This window comes from Peromyscus leucopus, chromosome 2 (assembly GCF_004664715.2).
Source record: "Peromyscus leucopus breed LL Stock chromosome 2, UCI_PerLeu_2.1, whole genome shotgun sequence".
Taxonomy (NCBI): domain Eukaryota; kingdom Metazoa; phylum Chordata; class Mammalia; order Rodentia; family Cricetidae; genus Peromyscus; species Peromyscus leucopus.
Genome location: NC_051064.1, coordinates 55963898 through 55990392, shown reverse-complemented (window position 1 = coordinate 55990392; position 26495 = coordinate 55963898). Strand labels below are relative to the sequence as shown.

General features: G+C 47.9%; 1 protein-coding gene across 2 annotated transcripts; it reads left to right on the top strand.

The window, feature by feature from the left end:
- The first annotated feature begins 1798 nt into the window (after positions 1 to 1798).
- On the top strand, positions 1799 to 26182 carry Zbtb5 (zinc finger and BTB domain containing 5). Of its 2 annotated transcripts, none has more exons than XM_028894736.2 (2): positions 1799 to 1994; positions 21937 to 26182. In XM_028894736.2, the coding sequence occupies exon 2, from the start codon at positions 21941 to 21943 to the stop codon at positions 23951 to 23953; it is 2013 nt and encodes a 670-aa protein (XP_028750569.1). In that variant the 5' UTR covers positions 1799 to 1994; positions 21937 to 21940; the 3' UTR covers positions 23954 to 26182. The 2 variants fall into 2 exon arrangements, with proteins under 2 accessions (XP_028750569.1, XP_037058469.1); XM_037202574.1 differs by lacking the exon at positions 1799 to 1994 and adding an exon at positions 3138 to 3270.
- Positions 26183 to 26495: the final 313 nt, after the last annotated feature.

Here is a 26495-nt window from a genome sequence, read left to right as displayed (position 1 = left end):
AGGAAGAAGGCATTGTATGTATATGCCAATATTTTAAAGCCCTTGTACGCACATTTAGATTGTGTCTTTCTTTCTCTTCTTTCATCTGTACTTTCCACATTTTCTATTTTTCAGTTGCATGTGTTTTTAGAAAGAAATCATTGGCAAGAAGAGAATGTATAGTTTACATTTTGAGACCTTTCTTCAAAGAGAGCATTAATGATAAAAGGAAATGACCTGATTTACAAGTTTTTTTTTAAACCAATTGGATGATATGAAATATTTTCTAGGTTACAGAATTACGTTAAGATCCACATATTCGAAAGGCTTTGTCATTAGTGCCTGGCTTATTGTCACAATTCCATATTGTCCTAGTTAGTTTCTATTGTGGTCACTTGGGAGTGGGGAACCCGAATTGAAGAAGTGTCTACATCAGATTAGACTGTGGGCAAGCCTGTCTAGCATGGTCTAAGTTTGCTTGCTAACTGATTTAGTAGGCCCCACCCGCTGTGGGCCTTACCATCCCTAAGCAGGCGGTACTGAGCTGCACAAGAAAGATAGCTGAGCCTAAGCCGGGAAGCAGCATTAGTTTCTGCTTGAGTTCCTTCTACAGCCTCCCGCAAAGATGGTGATCTAGGAGTGTAAGCCAAATAAAGCCTTTCTTTCTCCTGGACGCTTTTGGTCAGAGTGTTTTATCAAAGCATCAGAAAAGCAATCTAGACTACCTATCTTGGTTTTACTGCTCGATGGTGTACCTGTATGAGAACATAAAATGTCAAGAATTGCCCATATTTTATCAAGGCCTTAAAGAAAGAAATCCACAGGCTGACGCTTCCAGGCGGTAACGTCGAAAGGGACTCGCCAGACATGGTCCTGGACGGTTCTGAAGGTGCATTTAGAAGCTTGTGCCGCCTCCTGCGGTCACCCTGCTCACAGCCCGACAGCACTCGCCAGCCTGTCTTTGTCTTTAGCACAGAGCTGCGGGACAGTGACCGAGAGGGCGGCCACCGGGAGGCCGGGGTGGCCGCTGGGCCTTCCCCTTCCCCACCCGGTCTTGCAGACTCTTGCGGCATTGCTAGGAGGACTGAGCCCTTCTTCAGTTTTAAGGTGGTGGCGACTGTAAACTTGGTTCTGGAGCCGTGCTGGGCAAGCGTCGGACTTGGAGTTGGGACCAGCCCGTGGCTATGCCAGGACGTCCCAGCAACCGAGACCAGACGTGGGCGACTACCCGCCCAACTCCCATTAGACGGGCAGCGTTTCCTACTCATTGTGAAGCTTGCATTTGGGTTCCATTCGATTCAAACGGCTTCTTGGGATTTCGTTTTTCTCTTCTCCCAAATCTACAAGTTGGGAACTACCTTCGGGGCGCTGCGTGAGGAAGTCCCCGGTGGGGACCAGCTTCAGACGCCGGGACACTGCCGGACCAAGGTGGGAAAGCTGTCAGCACCGGCCAATGGAGGGACACAGGACTGGCAGTCTTCATCGCGATTGGCTCAACTAGACGGAAAACCCTAGCTTTCCTATCCATGGTGGATTTCGATTGGGTGTGACCCAAAGTCGCTTTGCTACAGTTCGTGATAAATCCCGCCTTCGAAGGCCTTTGAGAGCACTTTTACATGCTGTAAGGCAAACTGTGATTGGTCGGAGCGCTCACGGATGCTTCGGTAGTAAACACAGCCCCCTTCTTGGGACCGCGGATTGGTCAGATTTTCAGGACGCCCCTCCCTTGCCGTGGCACCGCCCTCCCTCCTGCTGATTGGCCATGGGCGGTTCAGGAGGGCGGGGATATGCGCACCTCACATCCGCTTACCGTTGGCCGCCGCCGGGTTCGCAAACAACCGCGCGAACGGGCCGAAGGAGCCGGGAGCGGGGGGCGGGGCGGGCTGGGGGGCGGGCGGAAGTCACAGCCGGGGAAGCCAGTCGGGACCTTCCCGCCTCCTTCCCCAGGGTCGGTCCGAGAGGAGGAGGGTCACCGCCTCCTCCTGCGCGGAGAAGGGGGGCGGAGCCCGGCTCAGGTGAGGCGACCCTACCAGCTGGAGTGGCCTTGGCTCGCGCGGCGCGCTCGCGTGTAGGCGGTTGAGCCCCGGGAGCGCGCCGAGGCTCGGGGAGCGCGCAGACACGGTACCGGTGCCGCTGGTCCACCCAGTCTCGCTGCTGAGGGGTATTGTTACCCTTCTCCTCCGAGGGGCCAGGCGGGTGGGAGCCGGGTTCTTGTGCGCAGGCGTCCCCTGTGTCCCGACGCCTGGCTGTCTGTGCGGGGTGGGGCAGGGGCTGGTGCCCTGCAGATCTCCCGCTGGAGATGGAGCCTCCCGGGATGCTGTGGGGGGAACGGGTTCCCGATCTGCATCCTGACAGGATGAGCCGGGGAGCGGCTGCCCTGCGGGATGGAGGCGAGTGGCCCTCTTGCCCCTGTCCTGGCTCCTTCTGAACGGTGAGGTTTCGTTTCATCGGAGCAAGGCCACAAGCGGTCTGGATTCGGGAGCCGGCGGCCGACGACAGGGGTGGAGTCAGCGTTTGGGAATGCCCCAACTTGTTAGACAAAAGTCTTTAGTAGGCATTTATTGAATGCCCACTTCTTCCAGGGTTCGTGCGAGGAGCTGTGGGATGCGGTGGTACCAGACAGCCGTCCCATCTTCTCCCCGTGAGGACCGCCTGCTTTGCACATAAACAACAGTAGAAATAAGGCAGTGGGGTAAGGGGCTTGGAGGTTAGGGTTTTTGTTTTGTTTGTTTTTCTGAAGTGCCACTCACTATGATCAGTCTCTGCCCCAGCATAGTGGAGGATACTGTAGGAGCCACATTTTGGTTATTTAATTTGGAGGAAATTTTTAGGTTAAAGACTCAGCGAGGTCGTGTGCTCTGAGTCTAGTTAATTTAAAATAATAAAGCAAACTCGTCTCTTTCAAGGTTTGAAACAAAAATATTTCCAAAATGTGTTCTTGTAATGTTGAGTTGAAGTAAGACGTTGAGAGGATACTGTGCCTTAACCACTCGTGGTTTGTCTTTGTATGAGATGATGTGCTTTACATGGTTTTAAAAGGTGGACCGGGCACGTCATGGTTTTACTAGATGTTTTTGTTTTCATTTGACCAAAAGTCTTGTGGTTGGCAGTAAGCTACAGTTGTGGCGAGGGGAGAGGACAGATGGGCAAAGGAGAGAGTGTTAGAGAAAAGCCCTAGGGTAAAGAAAGGCCTTCCACTGCTCCCTTTGGAAATCTCAGCAAGCTTGAGAAGACAGACGGACGGACGGACGGACGGACCTGGCCACTGCTGCAGACTTGGTGACCTGCCAGGTAAGGTTAACAGATTGAGAACTCATTCTGGGATCTCGGGTTTAGCTAAATGAACCAAGACTTTTTGAACAGTCTGTTTTCCGAAGATTTTGTTTTGTTTTGTTTTGTTTTCTCCCTAAAAGTTGTGTGAAAGCAAAACTTTCTGTTTGTTGGGGGTGCTGGCCATTTTTATTCTGGGTAATTAATGTGTCTCCGGCAGAATTTTGCTGAATTGATGAGTAGTGAGATTTTGGGAAAGCGTTTTATAGATGGGGCATTTTCCTAATTTTAGGGGTCAGTGTGTTCAGAAGAGACTGTTGGAGACGATCCAAGTGGAAGGATTTAAAATGTCATTTGAACAGCAAAATGCCTGTGTGTCAGTATTTAACGCTCTTAGCATTAGTTATATCTGAGACTTAAAATGCCCTGTGTCCAGTGAGAGCGGCAGAAGGTGCTGTGCTGCTGACAGAATCTCGAGTCTGCCTCCAGTTTTCCTAAGAAAGGAGAAGAAGAATCCAAAATACAGGTTCCGTGTCAGCTTTCACCTCAACTAACTTTTCGAACTGTAAATACGTTTTACCCCCATCTGTTTTGAGCACATGGTTTTTCTCCTAGTGTACCTCCCGTTTATTAAACAGGGATGTTGTGTGCAGGTGAGATGGAATGTAACTATACACTGCATCTTTTGTCTGTCTGAGGTGAACTTCTTATGCTCAAGACCAGATGTTTCTGAGAAAACCCCTGCTCTTTACAGTTTCCTGGGGGTGCCTTTGATTTTATTTATTGTCATTCTGTGTTTTCTAAAAATTTTTTAATATGGGAACTGGAGAGATGGCTCAGCGGTTAAGAGCACTGCCTGCTCTTCCAGAGGACCAGTGTTTGATCTCAGCACCCACATGTGGGCTCACATTTGAAACTGCAGTCCCAAGGGATCCAGTGCCCTCTTCGGGCCTCCTTATGCACAGACATACTTGGCGGGCAAAACACCCATGCTTATAAAATAAAAATAGGGCTGGAGAGATGGCTCAGAGGTTAAGAGCATCAGCTGCTCTTCCAGAGGTCCTGAGTTCAATTCCCAGCACCCACATGGTGGCTCACAACCATCTGTAATGAGATCTGGCGCCCTCTTCTGTACATATAGTAAATAAATAAATCTTAAAAAAATAAATAAAAATAAGGGAAATTCTTTCAAAAGCTTTTGTTACTTGCTTAAATAGAAATTATGTTGGAGTGCTGACTTGTTTGTGACACAGAGGAGATGGTAGGTTCTTAATAGTCAAGCCTATTTTATCTGTAGATGCTTTTGATCTCCTAATACACTGGAATATTCTTAATACACTGGAATATGTTATGGTTCCAGTAGTTCCTCATTTCTAGAACTAGTTTTTTAAAAAATAATTTATTTATTTTTACTGTATGTGCATTGGTGTTTTCCCTGCATGTATGTCTGTATGAAGGTGTTGGATCCCCTGAAATTGGAGTGACAGACAGTTGTGAGCTGCCATGTGAGTGCTGGGACCTGAACCTGGTTCCTCTGGAAGAACAGCCACTGCTCTTAACCACTGAGCCATCTCTCTCTCCAGCCCTGAAACTAGTTTTATTACATTTTACTTTCTTTGAAGATAGGATAGCATAAGTAAGCGTGTTACAGCTTAATTGATAATGTTTAGTCAGGTATGATGGCTTACACCTTCAGTTCCAGCACTCTGGACACTGGGCAGGAGACCCTGTCTCAAAAAACAAAGAAGATAATCAACAGCTTTCTTTTCTTCTCTTCTTGTGTTACACAAAATAATGCAGTTTATAACACTGACATTTCAGACTTAATAAAATGAGGGGCAATTAAAAGACCTGTCCTTAATTAGTTCATTGTAATTGTAATCAGTGAATTTTACAAATTTGCCTTTGTGCTCTTAGGAAATTTGTTACTAAGAAGAGCTTATTAGGAACAGGGTTCTTCCTTATGTAAATGGAAATTAACAAACTGTTTGTTTTACAAACTTTAATGAATGATTAAATGGTGGTGTGCTTTTTGGAAATTATACATGATAATCTGTTGCTTTTTTATACCCAATAAATGGGTTTACAAATCCTTTATAGTCAACTTCTTAAATTGAAAATGATTAGAAATGAATTGCTTCCTGTTTTTCCCGTATATGATATTGTTAACATGGTATAATTGATTTTTCAGTACATCTTAATTATTCAGTCATAATTTATAATCAACCGTTTGTTATCTTTCTCTGAAACTGTGGAGTGCTCACCTTTATAGTCCTGTTTTAGTATCTACTGTGGGGAGGTGGGGGAACGATGTCAAGGAAACAAAACCTGCTCTTTCCTCCACCCAGAAAGGCCACACACACTCACACACACACTCACACACACACACACCAGACACATCTAGTACAACAACACACATTGTATTCTGTGTTGAACAGATGGGCAGAGGCAGCTTAGCGTGGTCAGGTACTGAACACTGCAACTTTTATAAGGGCCTCATACTGCTTTGAAAGTAAACTCAATCGTAGAAAGGAATTCCTTTTTCCTCTCCATTTTTCCTACTGGTAAGAGACTATTACCAGAGCTGTAGGGCAAAAGTCCTCTAGGAGTCCCAGTGGGCTAGTCTCAGCCACTGGCCCAACATGTCAATCAAAGACAGCATTGGTGCAGGGTGGGAAAGCAGCTGTAACCAGTGTGATCACATTGGGGGGGGGGAGGCACACAGGTTTGGTAATCTCAGGTCTGCCTTGTATCAGCTGACAAGAACTTGAGATTTTGTAGGAAAGGGGAATGGGCTGAGACTGAAGGTTTGCGAAGCCTATAGAGCAGGTCATCTTGGTTGGGCCAGTGACCCCATTCCCACCTTGGGGTAATTTGCTCCCATCTGGGGCTGATCTCATCATGGGAAGATCTTTTTCTGCCAGATTAGCATTGATGGGGTTAGTTCCCCTTCCCTGTCCTAAAGATGGTTTTTCATCTGTCGTTTTATTCCTAGAATCCAAGGTAACCACAGAACAAAAGTTAAGACAGAAGTTAGAGAGGGCCAGAATGGACTCAGTTAGGCCTGATTGGGCTGTTCCTCAGTACTACAGATATCAGTGTCCCCGATGCTTAGGCATTGCTTTCTTCTTAAGAAGAAATAAATAAGAAATAAAATTCCAGACCAGTGTGGTGGCGCACACCTTTAATCCCAGCACTGGGGAGGCAGAGGCAGGCTGATCTCTGGGTTTGAGGTCAGCCTGGGCTACAGAGTGAGTTCCAGGACAGCCAAGGCTACACAGAGAAACCTGTCTCAAAAAACCAAAATCCCTTCCTTTACTTCCTCCTTCCTTATTTTGAGATGAGGTCTCTCCGTAGTTCTGGGTAGCCTGAACTTGCTGTGTAGATCAAGTTGGTCTTAATCTTGTTGCCAGCCTCGGGCCTCTCTGCCTTGTGAGTACTACAATTATAGATGGATGCCATAGTGCACAGCAAGAAGTAATTCTGTTAGGAATAAACTGCAATGAAAGCTATCTGTGTGTACATGTGCACCCTGTTGTGCGGGTGTGGAGGTCAGATGTAACTTTCAAGAGTCTTCTCTCCCTCCACTTTTATGTGGGTTCCAGGAGTTGAACTCTGATTGTCCAGCTCACACACCAGGTGCTTTACCTGCAGATTCATCTTGCCTCCTCCCTTCCCCTCTTTGAGGCAGGATCCCGTGGAGTCCAGGTTGGCCTCATGTATTAGAGAATGACCTTAAACTTCTTAGCTTCCTGCCTCCGTCTGCTGTGTGCTGTGTTTATAAGTGTTTGCCACTGCAGTTACTTTACTTTTAATTGATTCTTTTTTAACCTTTATTTTTATTTGGCGTGTATGGTGTTTTTGCCTACTTGTTTGTCTGTGCACCGTATTAGAGCAGTGCCTAGGGAGGGAGAAGTTGAATCCTCTGGGGTTGGATTGACAGGTGATTGTGAGCTACCATGTGGGTGCTGGGAATCTAACCCAGGTCCTCTGGAGGAGCAGCCAGTGCTGGTGACCGCTGAGCCATCTCTCCAGCCCTTACTTCTTCTTAGTAGTAGTTTAGAATTCTTTTTATTTTATACATGTGGCTGTTTTGCCTATACTTACGTCTATGTGCCACATGTGTGAGGAGGCCAGAAGAGGGTATTAGATCTCCTGGAATTTGAGTTACAATTTTGAGCCACCATGTGGGTGCTGGGAATTGAACCTTTATTCTTATTTTTTAAGGTAACATACTTGTATCTGACTATACATATTGATACCAAGACCTAGCTTCATTGTCCGTGTTGTGAGAAATTGGAGATAAACTTTGTGTTTTCCACATTTCACCTGTCACACACACTGCTTTCCACTTTGTAAAACGCTCAGTTATGTGTGTCTCATGTCCACTAATCACCTGTGACTGTTAGCACTCTGCCGTATAAATCTGTGTTGTACAGCATTTCACCCTGAACAAGTTAAGCACTAAAAACATCAGTACTAAGGAGCTAGCTCAGTCTGTAAAGTGCTCGCCATTCAAGTGTTGGGACTGGGTTTGATCCCCAGAACTCACATTACAAATGAAAGCTAGTATAGTAGCCATGGCTATAACCCAGCACCGGGGGGGGGGGGGGGGGGGGGTGGAGACAGTTGGGGGTCATTGGCTAGCCAGCCTAGCCTAATTCTAGCTCCAGGCCAAGTGAGAGACCCTGTCTCATAAAACAAGGTGACTGGCTCCTGAGGATTAAGACCCACTGGAACATGCAAACACATACAGAGTATTAGCTGGGTGGATTTATATACTAGATGTACGTGTGCCTCCATGTGCTATTGAGACCACTGGGCTCACGTGTGTGTGTGTGTGTGTGTGTGTGTGTGTGTGTGTGCATGTGTGTGTGTGCATGTGTGTGTACATATGTATGTGTATATATGAGCTGTATAACCCTGCACAGCATGGCTCTGTGCTCTCCTCTCTCCTTGTCTCTTGAGCAGCTGTCAGGGTACCTCAGTACCTCAGGCAGCCACCCCCCCACCCTCATTCTGGAGTCAGGGAAGAAGAAACACCTACATTTGATTTAAAAAGACAGACTGAGGGCTCGAGGGACTTTCCTGTGCGGAGCTCTATTACACATAGGCTTTGGTCTTTCTTTGGCATGTTTGGAGACATTCTCGTTCTCTGGTTTGGCTGACTTTAGAGTTAGTTGTTGATGTCAGAAAGCTGATTATTGAGGAGTTAGGCTGATTGTCTCATTTAGATATAGCCAGAGTTCATTCAAAAGACTTGTCATTATATTAATATCAGTCACTATGGAGTTGCAGGGAACAGTTCCTGTTCTCAGCTGTTTTAGGGGAAAAAACATTTAAATTTGTGCTAGGATTATAACTGAGGAACTGATGACATTTCACTCAAACTCATTTACGAAGTTTCAGGTTGGTTTACCCAAGGATTCTGGAAAACAAGGAGGCAGAGTGATGAGAAAGGCTTGGACCTGAGCTGCCTTCTCAGCCAGACTCTCTAGTTGGTGACAGGCTCTGTCTAGTTCCCGAGACACCCCGAGTACAGCTGGAGAGATGACGTCAGTGATGCGGGCAGCTCTGGTCCCCAGGTGCACCGAGTTGCAGCCTTCCCTGCTTCTGCTTTGCTGTCCAGGCAGTCGGAGCAGTGGCTGGGTGGTCCACCACTCAACTCCGCTGGGCCTGACTAGGAGCTGATTAGACCTAGTGAACTGATTCCACCGCTGGAGCCCACCCACGGAAGGCGAGTACTGACCCCAGGAAGATGTCCTCTCTGTTCTACACAAGCTCGTGCAGGAGGGATGACTCACAGAGATCCGCCTGCCTCTACCTTCCAAGTGCTGGGACTGAAGGCGTGCACCACCACTGCCCAGCTAAACTAAGGGTATTTTAAGAATATCTTTTATCAGAAAAGTTTTGGTCATATTATTATTGAGCCGGTATGTGGCTCATGCCTTGCTATGTAGACTGGGCTGCTCTGAAACTCACTTTGTAGCCTATACTAGCATCAAACTTGGAGTCCGTGTGTCTCATCTTCTGAGTGTTGAGATTACAGATGTGCGTGCTCCATTGTTCCTGGTTCCAAAAAGAGTCTTGTAATATTTATTTATTTCTATTTCATATATGTAGGTGTTTTACCTGCATGTATATCTGTGTACCATATATGTGCCTGGTTCCCAGGATGTTGGATCTCTGGAACTGGAGTTATTGATGCTTGTTAGCTGCCTTGTGGGTGCTGGGAATCAAATTGGAGTCTTATGGAAGAACAGCTAGTTATCTTAACTGCTGCGCCATCTCTGCAGCCCCCTCCCCCCCCCCAAAAAAAAAAAAACTGTTTTAAGATAGCTGTTACTTGGATTATTCTGGGAGATGTAATTTGAACCTCATCTTTGATTTCATAGCAAAGATCCAATGTAAGCCAGGTGCTATGGTTTGGTTGTGGCTTAAATGTGTTGTCGAAAGAGTCACGTGTTAGAAGCTTGGTCTCTAGAGGAGTGATGTTATGATTCGGGGCTCTTTGGCTTCCTGTGATCTCTTCCTCTTCCTTTCTTCTTACAGATTGTGATGCTACCTGTCATGAGGTGGGATACTGGCAGAGCTTTTACCAGAGGTGTTTTATATATAGACTGTATATTTCATTATAGTAATAGAAAAAGCACAGAGGTTAAGGTAAGAGGAGAATTTATTGGCTCCTGAAACCAAGAAGTTCTGTATATTAGCTTTAGTCATGATTGGATCTTGGGGTCTTGATATCTTCAGGGTATCTTCTTTGAACAGTGCTTCCTCTTGCATTGGTCTTGGGTTGGTAAAAATGGCCACCCTCAATGATAGATTCAAATCTCCCTCATGGATTATATTCTCCTTCTCTCCCCCTCACCTCACAGTGACCTGGCTGGGTACAAACAGTATCTCCTTGATAGCATCAACCAAAAGTTCATAGAGTAGACTAACTAGCATGGCTTGGGTCATATAACTCTCCTCTGAAACAGTGTTGGTGGTTAGTACAGTGGGTATCAGGTTGGCCAGGCCACCCTACATCATCTGTCAGAGCTTGGGCAGTATGACCTTTACTACATGGATCAAGAAGGGGTTGGAAGGGGCTAGGATGTGGCTCAGTTAGTACAGTGCTTACCTAGCAACCCCAAAGCCCTGGCTATGAATCCTGACACTATATACCTAATCCCAGCTGTCTGGGGTAGAGGCAGCAGTGTCACAAGTTCAAGGTCATTCTTGGCTTAAGGAGATAGCTCAGCAGGTAAGAGTGCTTTCTCTGCAAGCATAGGAACCTGAGTTCAAGTCCCAGAACCATGACCTGAGTTCACACCACAAAAACTCTCCTAAAAAGCCAGCTGTAGTCATGTGGTGAACATGCATTGTGGTGGAGACAAGGCCCTCTGGAGTTGGTAAGAACCTAGCTCCATGTTCAGTGAGCAACCCTCTCACAAAAGGAATTGGAAAGAGATCGATAGAGCTTCTTTGACCTCCAGAGAGCGCCCACACAGGCACATTCAGCCCCTGAACACATACACCTATCACACACACACACACACACACACACACACACACACACACACGCATGCACGCACGCACGCATGCACACAGAGGGAAAAAGGTAATTTTTGGTTGCATAGTAAGTTTGAAGCCAGCTATATTAGATTATCTCAAAAACAAAACAAAAAAGAATGGGGTAGAAAGCAGTGCCCTCCAAAGACATAGTAGACAGACAGACAGACAGACAAGCAGACCAAAAGAGCCCTTTAGAGATACTTTGATCGCTGATTTCTTAACAGGTTTCCTCCTATTGGGACACTCACCTCAGAACTTCATTCAGTTAGGTCTTACAGTTTGGGAGGGTGAGTAGGCTCAAGACGATCCTTGGAGTTTTCATTGTCAGAGTCAGCCAGTTGCTGAGGCTGAAGTCTTCTTGAAGTCAAGCTTATGTCTCCAGAAGGATTTGGTCAGCTGACCTTCAACTAGGCTCCCCCACAGTTGGTAGCTGGGTTCCAGGAGTAAGCCAAAAAGGAGAGGCAAGAGCTACCTTTCTTTGTTGTTTGTTTTCGAGACAGGGTTTTTCTGTATAACAGCCCTGGCTGTCCTGAAACTCACTCTGTAGCCCAGGCTGGCCTTGAACTCACAGAGATCTGCCTGCCTCTGCCTCCTGAGTGCTGGGATTAAAGGTGTGCACTACCACCACCTGGCTAAGAGCCTTTTTATGGCCTACCCGCAAGTCACATAGTGTAACTTTTCCCATAGAGACTCAGCTGGCTTCGAGGGGTGGAAAGAGACCCTATTCTTGGTTGGTGTTAAATGACATTGTATGTGGGATTAGAGATCTAAGTGTGGCCAGCCACTGTGACACAGAATCTGCTGCATGCATTGCCTTACTTCAGCTAACTAGTTTGTGAAGAACATGGAATACAAATTAAGCTACGAGTGCCATTCTTGGGTTGACCTTATTTTGACTACATGATTTTGTTGCCTGGTTCCCTGGGAGAGACTAATTCTCCCTCTCTTCAGCAGTCATTAATTGCCTATAGTTCTTTGTCTAGGGTGGCACTCTGAGAATCTCCTCTCTACCAGAATGGTTCCAGTTCCCACGCTTTGCTTTTAGACCTCAATCTTGAGGGATTGGAGTGATGTGCTGGATTTGGTGTGAGAGTTCCTGCATGGTGTCTGAGACAGACCATGAACAGAATACAAGAGGGAGCCACTAGAGGACACTCAGTCAGGGAACAGTACCTAAGGACCGGCTCTCTATAAGCCCTTGGCTCGCTTACTTTTGGAAGCACTGGACAGATGAAAGGGCCTCCATGCGAAGCACAGGCTGGCTTCAAGTCCAGTTCCTGCTGTGCTGGGATTGCTGGCAAGCACCTCCATGCCCAGAGTGAGCTCATTTTATTCTGGTCATTCCCCTCTTTCCACAGAACAGTGTTCTCTGAAGACATCACTGATTAGCCATCTGGTGGCTTGGTCTCACTTGTGCCTGGACGGTCTCCCCTCTTCACTGGGATAAGATCTACTCTGGTTGATCCCATCTGATCCCACGTTGTGAGTGGGTGGAATGACATGTTAAGGGGTTGGTGCTTGGAAAACCCTTTGTGACCAGATTTAACCAACGGTATAAAACCAACGGTATAACCAAAGGTGTAAAAGTGACTCTTGGGCCAAGCCCACGTGAAAGGCACTGTGTGTACGTGCAAGTGCGTGCACATGGAAGTCAGTCAAGGAAGGTGGCAGGTTTCATTCTGTCCTGCTGCTCTGAGACGGATCTTTCACTGAACTGGAATCATGCTGATCAGCTAGGCTGACTGGCAGGAAAACCCTTGGGATCCTCCTGTCTTCTGCTCCTCGATGCTGGGTTAGTCATGAGCAGTCCTGCCTTCTTACGTAGTGCTGGGATTGAAACCCAGGTTCTCATGCTCACAGCAAGCACAATTATCTATGTAGTCACCACCCCAGTTTCTGGAGTCTTAAAACATTTTCTACATTTTTTTTTTGTATGTGCATGTGTGTAGGCTATGTCTGCCACAGCACGTATGTGGAGGTCAGAGGACAGTGGGCAGTCGTCACTTTTCTCCTACTACAGGGACTCAATCAGCTTGTTAGGCTGGGCATCCTGCACATCACCCACAGAACTGTCTCACCAGCCCTGGGGTCCGTTCATTTTTTTTTTTTTTTTTTTTGTTTTTTTGTTTTTTCGAGACAGGGTTTCTCTGTGTAGTTTTGCGCCTTTCCTGGGACTCACTTGGTAGCCCAGGCTGGCCTCGAACTCACAGAGATCCGCCTGGCTCTGCCTCCCAAGTGCTGGGATTAAAGGCGTGCGCCACCACCGCCCGGCATGGGGTCCGTTCTTGAGTGTACTTTTGTCTGGCCTGTGGGTGATGTACTAGTGTCTGAAAAATAATAATATCTAGTTGTTGTTAAGTTATACTTGTGTAGGATGTTGCTAGAAAACAGTCACAAAGCAAAGGGACTTTGGGAAAATACAAACCTCAGGAAACAGGAACAAGTATTTTAATTTTTAAATTATATATTTTACTTATTCTCCCTCCCCCCCCCAGCACGTGTGTGTGTGTGTGTGTGTGTGTGTGTGTGTGTGTGTGTGTACGTGTACGAGTACATGTCTTGAATAGGTGCTGTGATAAAAAACTTGACCAAAAACAGCTTGGGGAAGGCAAGGGTTTATTTTAGCTTCACTTTATACTCCGTCAGAGGGAAGCAGGCAGGAACTGAAGCAGAGGCCTGAAGGAACACTGCTTACTAGCTTCCTCTATGGCTTGCTCGGCCTGGTATCTTACACAACTCAAGATTATCAGGATAGGGTGGCACCACCCACAGTGGGCTGGACCCTCCCACATCAATCATTCAAGAATTGCCAGGGCAGAAAGATTGTAAGAGCCAGAGGACAGGGAACCGGCAGTGAGATTGTGACTCCTAGGAATGTCAGAAGCTACATTCATAAATTCTCACTAACTTGACTGCCTAAGCCTGACCTGAACAAAGACAACAATAGACATGCTAAGGCCTCAGTCCTACACAAAGAACTACAGGCAACTGAGGAACGCTGGGAATGGGAAAAATAGCCTTCCCCAGGGAAGAGCACAGCAAATTGGTTGTCCAGTACCAAGTGGTCAACTCGGAAAACATACAAGTAATAGACTGAGCAGGTTGTATTTGTGTATGTATACACACACACACATACACAAACACATATATACATGTGTGTAACACACATACATATATACACGTACATATGTATATGTAACAATTAATGAGTAAAAGGCACCATGAATTTGAGAGAGAGAGAGAGAGAGAGAGAGGAGGGATATATGGAAGGGTTTAGGGGGCAAAATAATGTAATTATATTGTAATCTCAAAAGAGAAATAATTTCTTAAAGTGCCTCACAGATATGCTCACAGCCCAGTCTGATGGAGGCAAGTCCTCAGTTGAGGTCCCTTCTTCAGGTGACCTCAGTTTGTGTCAGGGTGACAACCTGCAGCACAAGATGCTGCGTAAGCACCCTGCTGCTCAGTCACCTGCCCAGAACGTCTCAGTATCTGGGTTTTAGTGTCTTTGCATGTCTGTGGTATGATTTTTGTCGTCCCATCCCCTGTCTGGTGCTGGGGACTGAGAATGAAACCAGAACCTTGAGCTTGAAGTGTTATGCCATTGACCTAAAGCCCAACCCATCTGCACTTCTGTTAGGTCTTGTAGTTTTTTTTAAAGAGGCTGATGTAGAAGACAGCATTTGAGGCCTATCTGGGGCTACATAAGGAGACCAGTTCTTTTCTTCCTTTCTTCTCTCTCTCTCTCTCTCTCTCTCTCTCTCTCTCTCTCTCTTTTTTTTCTTCTCTCTCTCTCTCTCTCTCAATCTCTCTCTCTCAATCTCTCTCTCAATCTCTCTCTCAATCTCTATAGCCCTGTCTCTTGCTTGACTCTGCTTCCCACGTGCTGGGAGTAAAGGTGTGCTACCAAATTTGGCATTTTTAAAAAAAGGATGCACCGTTTTCCTATCTCCCACTATTTAAACCCTTGTCTCAGGTCATTTCAGCTGCCTCAGTAGCCTCTTGTTAAAGGTCTGTGGATCATGGGAAATTTTCTCCAGAAGAATGCTCCTGGAATCACGGGTTCAGTGTGTGTGTTCTCTGTAGAAAGCAGGGTCGGCATTAGACCTTGACATTTTAGCGAATGACCTTTACAGAAGAGTGGTGCTTTCTTCCAAGATTCTACTGACATTTTAAAATTGAGCAGGTTTTTCTCACGACTGCTGCTTGTTGAAAAGGCACTGAATAGAATCCTTTCATTATAAGTCTGGGTTGAAGCCGGGCAGAGAGGCACACCCTTTGATCCCAGCACTCGGGAGGCAGAGGCAGGTGGATCTCTGTGAGGTCGAGGCCAGCCTGGGCTACAAAGCAAATTCCAGGATCAGCCAAGGCTGTTGTTACACCGAGAAACCCTGAGTTGAAACACAGTTTAGTTGAGAAGTAGTAATTACTTCCTGCAGGGTTGCGGGAGATTAGGAGTAATGTAACTAGAAAGTACTCAGGACTAGGGAGATGGTTACATGGGTAAATTGCTGCTGCGCAGGCCTGAGGACCTGCGTTCAGATCCTCAGGACCAGCTCAGGCTGCAGGCAGTAGTGTGTGTACAAGCCCAGCACTCCTGTGGCAGGCTGGGATGTGAGGTGGAGACAGGAGAATCCCAGCTGGTCTGGCACGTGAATGGGGAACAAGAGACCCCATGATGGGAAGTGAGGACCAGTACTCAGTTGCTCTCTGACCTCCACATGTGCACTGTGGCGTGTGCCCTCACTCACATACAGGACCATACACATAGATTGAAAAAATAGTGCTCAGCACAGTGATTGGCAGGTCTGCAAGCACAGGCCTTGAGAGGAACTACTGCCTCCAGTCCCTGCATTACAGTCCTCCTGGAGACTCACATCGCTGCCTCTGTTCCCTGCAGTGGGAGAGAAAGCTGCTTGCTTTTCTTAAAGGTTCAGCTTTCCCCCTTCTCTTAGTTCTAAATGCAGCTCTGAGCTTGTATCAGTTTACTCTGGAAGGCAGGGGCTCCCTATCTGTTACAGTAATTACACTGTTCGTTTAGTTTTTGATATTTTAAGAAAGGGTCTCACTGTGTAGTCTTGGCTAGTCTGAAACTATGCAGATCAAGCTGGCCTCGAACTCATGGAGATCTGCCTGCCTTTGTCGCTAAGTGCTGGGATTAAAGGGCGTGCCACTACATCTGGCCCAGTAGTCACATTTTATTTAATCTCCCCAAAGCCTTAATCTCTTGGCCCTTGTGATTTGGGTGCAGGTCTGGGGTGATGTGTGCTAGCTACCACCTGCCACTTGGTAGACTACGGGAACCTCGATAGAGCATGTAGGGATGTCTGTTGCAGTAACTGCCGTTCTGCGTGACAGATGGGAAATGTGTATTTGGGTGTAGTTTGCTGTTGGGAAGTCATCAAAGGTTGAAAAGAGGAGGGGAGTGGGAAGAGTGACTGCCATACACGCATCAAGACTTGAGTTGAAATCCCGTCACCAGTGTCAAACCTGGGCATTGTCGTTGGTGTCTAATCCTGGCCCTGAGCTGAGAGGATTGCTGGGGCTTGCTGGCCATCAGCCTAGACCCAGGGGCAGTTTCAGAGGAACATTGTGGACAGTGGAGAGCAGAACACCGGCATCCTCTGCACTGCCCCCCACCCCCTGCCGCCCCCAGAATCATAAGGTAAAGAATAGCTAAGACTGCTGTTCTGAGGAATTCTGCTGTTCTAGTAGTTACTTTCCAGGCAGACCAAAGGGGCACAGTGCCCTCACTTGCTACAATAGACCTTTGGTTTTTGTGGACTAGGAGTTGCTGTGACCTGGTCAACTCTGGCTTGTTTGGGAAGACCAGGGTACAGAGCAAGTGAGCTTCTTGGCATGTGGCCGCCACTTGCAACTCTTACGAAATACTGTGTGGCGTTGGTGAATTTGGAGATTGCAGTGATCTTAGGGTGCATACCTTTAGATTGTCAAGGATCAACCATGATTTTTAAATTTTGTGTATGTATATATTTATGGGGTTTTTGGTTTGTTTGTTTTTGAAACAGGGTTGCTATGTAGTCCTGGCTGTCCTGGAACTCACCACATAGAGCAGACTGGCCTCAGTTCAAAGAAATCTTTCCACTTCTGCTGGCTGAGTGCTGGGATTAAAGGCATAAGTATTATAATGTGCGTGTGTTCTTTTTAATCCCATGCTTCCATTAAGTGATGAAACAAAATACCAGTAGTCCCTTGTTCTCCCCCCTTTCCTCCAAATTTTTACTCCTCAGAGGCAACCCATGTTCAGGTGTTTATGCTGCCTTCCATCACTGACTTCTGAAGGTCCTTTCAGTATTTTTGAGACAGGCTGACAGTTGGCCTTCTTAAGGGGAGACCTTTATCACAGCACTTTGCCTCCCTTCCTCTCCCACTGTCTCAGATATGGCTGGTGTTCGTATTAGGACAACGGAGTACTGTCCACAGCTGAGCAACACAGTGCACTACAACTGAGCAGCTGCATTTCCCCAGAACATGGCCTCATCTGAAAAATGCTTGCCTTTTCTTTTTGTAAATGACTTTACTTTTAAACTTTATGCATATGTGTGTGTGTGTGCCTTAAGTGGTCAGAAGAGGGGGTCAGATCCCCTGGAGCTGTAGTTACAGGCAGTTGTGAGCTCTTCCCTGTGGGTGCTGGAAATGAATTTGGGTCCTCTGGAAGAGCAGCAAATACTCTCAGCACTGAGCCAGCTCTCCAGCCCCTCCCCCATACCTTGTTTCCTCAATGATATGTCTTCACATTGGTGAAACTCCTCAATTCTTGACATTCAGCCACATCAGAGCTGAAGAATACTTCAACTTAACTGCTCCAGCTGACCAACCTGGCTTGCCATGTTGAGCTTCTCTGTTTTCAGACTTCTCTCTGTCTGCCATTGTGATGGCTACCCAAATCTGTAGGGTCAGAGCCTGGAACCTGGCAGTCCCAACAAGCTAGGCTCTGTCCCTTGTCCCCAGTAAGCCATTAAAGAGGATAGTAATAGTGAGAAGCAGGGAAAGGAGATGTATTCACCATGGCCATGGTGGGGAGAGAAGCAGATAGGTGCAGTGACCTTCCAAGTCCATGTTAGGGCCACTGGCACGGGTTAGGTTTAAACCGGGTGAGCAGAAGGCATTCGTGGTCCCTGAGTGTGAGTGTGGTTGTGCTCATCTCTGACCCATCCTCCTCCTCCTCCTCCCTTCCCCGGCATGAGAGTCCTGGGAAAACTGAGTTCTCAGGGCCGTTGTCTCAGTAGTCCACCACAAAGTCACAAGTGCCTCACTAAATGCCTTCCCTCCTGCCAGGGTACTGCGGTGGCTCTAATGATTCCCTGTCGTTCCTTTGTTGTTTGTTTGTGTGTTTGTTGTTTTCCTAGCTTGCTTAAGTACATCCTTTAGTAATTTCCTGAGACAGGAAATGTAAGAGATACCCTTTGGGTTCTTGCTTCTCTAAAAATGCCTTAGTTTACCATCATAATTGATTAATTGGCTAGGAGTAGAATTCTCTGTTGGTAATAATTTTGCTGGAGAATTTTGAAGGAATTATCTTTGAAAGAGTCTGATGCTAATTTTATTCCTAATTCTTTGTAAACCTGTCATTAGGAGCCCCCACTGGCTCCCAGACTTCTCTCTCTCTCTTTTTTTTAATGTAAGGTTTTATAGCACTGATTGATAGCTTGTGTGTTTGTGCACGTGCAGTCAGAGGACAGCTTAGAGTTGTCATTTCTCGCAGGGTGGAATTCGGGTCCTCAGGCTTGTGGCAAGGCCTGTCTTCCCTTCTGCCTGCCTGCGCTGCCCTAACTCATTCCCTAAGTCATTTCCTTTGTCTTTGAATTTCTGGAATGGACGTAGGCTGCTTCGTGACTAGTCTCCTTTGCGGTGTGCAGTTCTGTTCCCTCTGTCGTGTTGAGAGATTCGCTCAGGCATTTTCTTCTAGTTCTATTGACACTACGGTTTTGCCATTTGAATTTCCAGTACTTTTTCCTTTCTCTCCCCTCACCCACAGGCTGGCTTTGAACTCTCAGTGTCCCCGCTTCAGCCTCCCCAGTGTTGAGGTTACAATTTCTTGTTCCCAGAACATTCCTCCTTGTGTGTATTTAAAAGGGGTGTGTGTGGGGGGGGGGTAGAAGCTGGAGAGATGTCTCGGTGCTTAAAGCACTCGTTGCTCTTCTAGAGGAGCCACGTTCAATTCCCAGCACCCACAACCTCACAGCCATCTTCAACTCCAGCTCCAGGCCTTCTGGCCTCCACAGGCACCAGGCACGCACATGTTCCACAGACAGACATGCAGCAAAACACCACACACATAAGATAACAATAAATAAATCATTAAAGGCAGAAAGCCGGGAAGTGGTGGCCCAAACTTTAACCCCAGCACTTGAGGGCAGAGGCAGGTGGATCTCTGAGTTCGAGGCCAGCCTGGTCTACAGAGAGAGATCCAGGATGGCAAGGACTGCACAGAGAGACCCTGTCTTGAAAAAACAAAAACAAAAAAAGAAAGAAAGACTTATTTCCTGGATGTGCTCTCTGCTCTCTTATTTGAGATATTGAAGGTGGTTTTTGTTTTTTTTTTTGTTTTTACCCCAGCTTTCCCCATATCATATGTTTGTTCTAAATGTTCCCCTATGCTCCTCTGTTTATCACTTGCCGTCACCATCATCATTATTCCGTTGTATGTGTGTGAGTATTTTGCCTCCATGTATATCTGTGTACCACATGTGTGCCTGGTGTCAGTAGAGTCAGGAAAAGGGCATCAGAACCCTGGAGCTGCAGACAGTGGTGGCTGCCACGTGTGAGTGTCCTCTGACGAGCAGCCAGGCCCCAGTGCTCTGAACCAGGGAGCCAGCTCTCCAGCACTGGCGCTTTGTGTTCGCGCTGGAGTTCTGCTCTGTGTGTGTGCTGTTCCTTCAGGTTCATAGTAGGAGGGAAGCCTGGACTGACCGGGAGCCGAGTGGATGGGTAGCCTTGAAGATGAGTGTGTTTTACCACGGGGAAGTCAGATGGGACTCAAGGATTTCATCGGGCATTTCGGTTACCCTACACACACAAACTCCAGTCTCCTTGGGGAGTGTGGGTCTGCTGCTCGGCTTCAGTCTGAGCTGGCAGAGGTGGGCACTGTGGCGGTGAGGGACCGTGCAGACTTGAAAGCTTCAGCTTCCGCTGCTGAAGCTCCAGGTTCTCTCCCCAGCCCTGGAAGAGCTCTCCCCCAGCAAGCCTCCAGCACCCCCTTCCCCGTCCGAGGCAGGAGCCGGTGCTTGTCCCTCTGGAAGCCTCTTCCTTATCAGAGCAGCCCCTGAGAGTTGTCTGTCCCTAGTCTGTCCTACCTGAGGTTAGTCCTGCCTTACTGGTTCCTTATCTCCAGCACGGATTTGCTGTGTGTTCTGTGTACTTGTCCTGCCCTGGGCTTAGCGGGGAACTCATTCAAACACCCGTCCTAGAAGCCAGAAGTTTCTCCCGAGAGGAAAACCAGCCTGTTCTGTTTCCGCTGTAGAGCCCTTAGAGGGGCACAGAAGTGCCTCATTTTTGTTCCTGACCTTGTAGGTGTGACCACACAGGGAGGGCAGGTCCCATGCTCTAGTCAGAGGTGATTCATGGAATGGAGGGGAGCTACAAAGTTCCTAGAAAATGTAGTATTTCTTAAGTGAAAATAAGCAAGTTCTTATTTCGGATAATCCTAGGAAGTATGCAGATATTTACTGTGTCCAGACTCGGCATTAAAAGGCACCTGGATCCTTCTTTTTCTCTTAACTAGTTTTATTGAAAACTTTCAAATATATGAAAATAAATACTTTTGAAGCAAATTTACTGTTTTATCTGTAAATATTTCCATCTCTTTTAAAAATACTACATTTAAAAAGAAATCATAACACATGCTACCTAAAGAAAAAAATATGTAATTTTGTCAAACAAATGATATTAGAAGCAGTTATTTGGGTTAGTTTTGTAGGTGCCCTATGGTTCCTGAAAACATGGCTTTGGGTCAAGCGTATTTGTGGTCTCCCTTTTTTATCTTTTTTAAAGTACGATCTATTAGGCTCTCTTGCATTATAATGCATTACTGTAAACATCTTACTAAGCATGTGACCCATGCACTTGTAGCCCATTTGTGAGTTATGCCACTGTGACCACAATTGAACTTGGTTACATTTCTGTCACACACACTGGGATCCCAGTCCAGCCCCAAGTCAGTATGAGAAACCCTACATTTACTTTTCCTGTGCCCTGATTTTTTCTTCCCTTTTTAAAAAAATGTTATTTTTATTTCATGTGTATGAGTGTTTGCCTCCACATATGTCTGTGTACCGTGTGTGAAATATCCAGAGGCCAGAAGAGGTCATCAGATTCCCCTGGAACTAGAGTTACAGTGGCTGTGAGCCACCATGTGGGTGCTGGGAATTGAACTGGGTCCTCTGGAAGAGCAGTCAGTGCTCTTAACTGCTGAGCATCTCTCCAGCCCTGGCTCCATCCCCTTAGAACAACAATGCCTCCAAAAGACAGTGTCTTTGGTGCTAGATTCAGGGCCGCAGCCCGGGATGGGAGAGTGCATGTGTGAAGTCGGCCACCATCTCTATAGCTAGAGTTCTTTTCTGCTCTTGACTTGCCCTTTTCACAAGGTTGCTAAGGCTACTGCAGTCTCTTGGCATTCGCTGTTCTAGGAAATGCTGAATGCTAACAAATTTCAGTGGGGCAAATAAGTTTCCTCCCACATACTGGGCTCTTCTCACAGAGACCCTCAGTGTCCTGCGCAAGTTACACGAAGGGGTTAGGGATCTCGTGAGTACATGATCTGGAGCTGAAATGACTTTTGCTCCTTAGTTGACAAGTTCTTACATGCAGGCCCATTATTAGACATCACAAGCTTTATAAGCTCCAAGTGTGGCCAGCCATGCTTTAAAGTTGTCTGAAATCACATTTTTATTTTGTGTGCGTGCACAGGTGCATGTCACCTGGTGTGTGGTTAGCAGTCAGATCACAGCTTTCAGGAGTTGGTTCTCTGGGACTCAGGGATGGAACTCAGTTTGTCAGCAGGAACATTAACTGACTGAGCCATCTTGCCAGCCCCGCACCTCTCTTACTGCGTTCTATGGACTGGCTTTGTTGGGTCTTAACCCTTTTCTCCTCTGTTTTCTCTAGGACAATGGATTTTCCTGGTCATTTTGAGCAGATCTTCCAGCAGCTGAACTACCAGAGACTTCACGGCCAGCTCTGTGACTGCGTCATTGTAGTGGGGAACAGGCATTTCAAAGCCCACCGCTCCGTGCTGGCGGCATGCAGCACGCATTTCCGAGCTCTGTTCTCCGTGGCAGAGGGAGATCAGAGCATGAACATGATCCAGCTGGATAGTGAGGTGGTGACAGCAGAGGCCTTTGCTGCACTGATTGACATGATGTACACCTCCACCCTCATGCTGGGGGAGAGCAACGTTATGGATGTCTTATTGGCAGCCTCTCACCTGCATCTGAACTCCGTTGTTAAGGCATGTAAACATTACCTGACAACAAGGACGCTGCCCATGTCTCCCCCTGGCGAGCGTGTCCAGGAGCAGAGTGCTCGCATGCAGCGCTCTTTCATGCTGCAGCAGCTGGGACTGAGCATTGTGAGCTCAGCCCTCAGTTCCAGCCAAAGTGGCGAGGAGCCGCCAGCCCCCATGAGCTCATCCATGCGCAGCAACCTGGACCAGCGGACACCCTTCCCCATGAGACGCCTCCACAAGCGCAAGCAGTCTGTAGAGGAGCGGACCCGGCAGCGCCTCCGGTCCTCCATGGACGAATCTGCCATTTCAGATGTTACTCCGGAGAGCGGCCCTTCGGGAGTTCATTCTCGGGACGAATTCTTTTCCCCAGATTCTCTGAAAATTGTGGACAACCCTAAACCCGATGGGATGGCTGACAACCAGGAGGACAGTGCTATGCTGTTTGATCGGCCTTTCGGTGCCCAAGAAGATGCCCAGGTGCCCAGCCAGTCCGACGGCAGTGCTGGCACCATGGCCTCTCGTGCAACTCAGGTTGAAACTAGTTTTGAACAAGAAGCTGTAGCCGAGAAAGGCAGTTTCCAGTGTGAAAATCCTGAGGTTGGCCTTGGGGAGAAGGAACATATGAGAGTGGTGGTCAAGTCTGAGCCCCTGAGCTCTCCCGAGCCGCAGGACGAAGTGAGCGATGTCACCTCCCAAGCGGAGGGCAGCGAGTCTGTGGAAGTGGAAGGAGTGGTGGTCAGTGCCGAGAAGATCGACCTCAGCCCCGAAAGCAGCGACCGGAGTTTCTCAGATCCGCAGTCCAGTACGGACAGGGTCGGGGACATCCACATTTTGGAAGTCACAAATAATCTAGAACACAAGACCTCTTTCAGCATCTCAAATTTTCTCAACAAGAGCAGGGGGAATAACTTCAGTGCAGGTCAGAGCTCCGATGATAACATCCCAAACACCACCAGTGACTGCCGCCTGGAGGGCGAGGCCCCCTACTTGCTGAGTCCAGAGGCTGGGCCTGCAGGTGGGTCTTCCTCAGCCCCTGGTTCCCATGTGGAGAACCCATTCAGTGAGCCTGCAGACTCCCACTTTGCCAGGCCCATGCAGGAGGTGATGGGCCTGCCGTGTGTGCAGACCTCAGGCTACCAAGGAGAACAGTTTGGGATGGATTTTTCCAGGTCTGGCTTGGGTGTCCACTCTTCCTTCTCCAGGACAATGATGGCTTCCCCAAGAGGAGGAGCCAGTAACTTTCCCTACTACCGCCGCATAGCTCCCAAAATGCCGGTTGTAACTTCCGTCAGGAGCTCCCAGGTCCCTGAAAACTCCGCCAGTTCCCAGCTAATGATAAATGGGGCCACCTCGTTTGAAAATGGCCACCCTTCTCAGCCTGGCCCTCCGCAGTTGACCAGGGCATCTGCTGATGTCTTGTCAAAGTGCAAGAAGGCCTTATCAGAGCACAATGTCTTGGTTGTAGAGGGGGCTCGAAAGTACGCCTGCAAAATCTGCTGTAAGACCTTCCTGACTCTGACGGACTGTAAGAAGCACATCCGAGTTCACACGGGTGAAAAGCCCTACGCCTGCCTCAAGTGCGGCAAGAGGTTCAGCCAGTCCAGCCACCTGTACAAACACTCCAAGACCACCTGCCTGCGCTGGCAGAGCAGCAACCTCCCCAGCACCTTGCTCTGACTGCTCTCATGTGGGACAGTCCGTGGGGGACAGTCCATGGGCGAGGGCTGTACTGAGATAGATGAAAGTCGCTCTCAGTAGGCAGCTAAGGCTCGGGACTGGAGGCCGCAGCTGGCCGGAGGCTCTTGGAATTTCAGCCCGTAGTAAGCAGAGGACTGTGAGGTGTGGCGTGTACAGTGCTGCCTTTCTGAGTGAGGTGTGCACCAGGGGAAGTGAGCGAGTGAGCGCTGGAACCCAGGCCTTCCTCGGGGGTGAGGAATGCAGTCATAGAGTAGTTTGTCCTTGATGGTAAGAGTGGGAAGCTGGAAACATTGCAACACTATTTTAAAGCCCTGGGAAGCGTTTAATTAAGTTTCCTACATCCTCTGATGCGAGTATTCCAACCCTGTACAGAAATGCAAAACATACGTCTGCGTAACCAGGTCACGTGGTGCTGTCTGGGAAAAAAAAAAAAAAGGCCCTGGAGGGCAAGCCTGTCTGCCACAAATGCTTTAAAGTGTCTCCTGAGCTAGTCCTAGGCCTCAGAAGTACTGTATTTGTTTTGTTTTAACCTGAGTTGCAGTCACAGACACTGCCCTCTGATGGTGCTGGCACTGGGTCCAGGTAAACATGCAAGCCTTGGACAACAGGTGTATAGTAGATACTTCTCAATCATCTCTGTGGAGTAGGTGTTTTAATAATTGTTTTTCTAGTCTTAAAAACAGTGTTGTAGTGGAGTGTGTACCTGTACGGAGTGACAGTGGTTGTTTCTGTACGTGCTGTGTTAGCAGTGTTTGAACCAACGTATTGCCGATGCTGTAGTTGTTTGAAGTCAGGAGGAAGCCAGTGTCCGTCTTCATTCTGGCTATATGGCGTCCTGTTTTGTGAGTTTTCCTGGTGTATTTGCCTTTCATTCCATCCAGATGGCCAGGGCCAGCTCAGTCTGGCTAGCACAGCCACCCGAGATCAGCTGCTCTGTCACTTCTTACTGCCAAGCCCCGTAGAACATCTCTCCGGGCGGAACCAGCTGAACTAACCACAGCAGCCATGGTTTATTACTGCTCTGCTAGGCTTTCAAAGCTACCCCTCACTGTCAGCGGTGTCCTCCTTAACAGTACTCGGTTAGTTATTTAAACCTAAATGTGGTGGTGTCCATGACTCAATGTTTTCCAGGCTTTGGAAAAGTTAAGCAGCCTACAGCACAGAACTCACCAGAAACATCCAAGGCTTGTGGGGAGGCATTTGGTTCCCTGTCCAGGATCTCTTGTGTCCTCTGTTTGCCTTGCTGTCAGGCCTGCTGCATCCCGGCATGCACCCAGGGAGCAGCATGGATGGGCCTGTGCGTATCTGTAGGCTCGTTTACTTCATTCATGGACATTACTTCATTCATTCTGGTTTTCTTTCATAAATCAGAGATACCAAACCATTGTGCATAGTTCAGAGAAATTCAGTTAAGTGTAGAAAGCTATGTATTTCTGTATTTCCTAAAACAGAGTGTGCGTCTTCTCTTAAGCTAGTGTGACCATGAATCTGTGGATAGACCTGTCATGTTCTGAGCGAGCATGGCATCTGAACTGATTCCTAGGGAGAAAAGCCCAATGGAAACCTGGACCCTCCTAAGCAGGTGTGTGGGAGAGACACCAATGGAAGCAATAGGGTCACTTGAGAAACTGCTGTGTGGCTTATTGTCATCAGTCCTGTTGAGACATGATGGGGGTGGGTCTGTGTCCACCTTCATGGTGTGGGGACCAGTGGGAGTCGTGGGTCAGCATGGAGAAGCAGAGATGCCCTGCCGGGTGAGGAGCCAGTGTCACAAGCAGAGAGGCAGTCCCTGCCATCCTGTGTTAGGGATGTAGTGTTGGGAGCCTGCCCCTCACCTCAGCTTGGATACAGATGGACTTGGGGCCTGCCTCTCCACAGCTGGACGGCCCTGGAATCTCATCTACCTCGTAGTCGGTCTCTGCGTGAGAAGCAAGCTTGCAGGCCAGTGTCCTCCAACATGCTGTAGCACTTCAAGATTTCCAAGGATCCCTGGGGAACTAGACCCTGGGTTGCTGTGACCTGAGTTCTACTGGGATTCTAACTGGTACTGGGGACCTGACTTTTGATTTCTGTAGCCTTAATTCTAGCCCGGCGGCATAATCATGTACAATCTTCTGGAGACGGCGTCAAGTGTAGAAGCACCCTGTTGGTGCTAATGCTGGTTAAAACAGATTTGAAATAAAAATTTGTCATAGTCACGCCTCTAAATGCATGTTCTCCTCTACTTAGAAGGAAACAGAACAGGGAATGCTTCTCTACTGGCCCTGCTGCTGGTGGTCTTCAGATCCGTGAGCCTCCACTGGGAACGCTCCCATCCAACACATCTCCCACTGTCCCCTGTCCCCGCACCTGCCTGCCTGTGCTGTGGCTGTCTGGGAGCTTTGCAATGGCAGCGCTGTGGCCTGGCCTTGGGGAGGAGCTACCCGGGGTGCAGAGGGAACACTGGGTAGGCTGGACAGATCTGAACCTGGGAATCCTGCCTTCACTGTGGCTGACCAACAGTGCTGGCCTCACCGCTCCT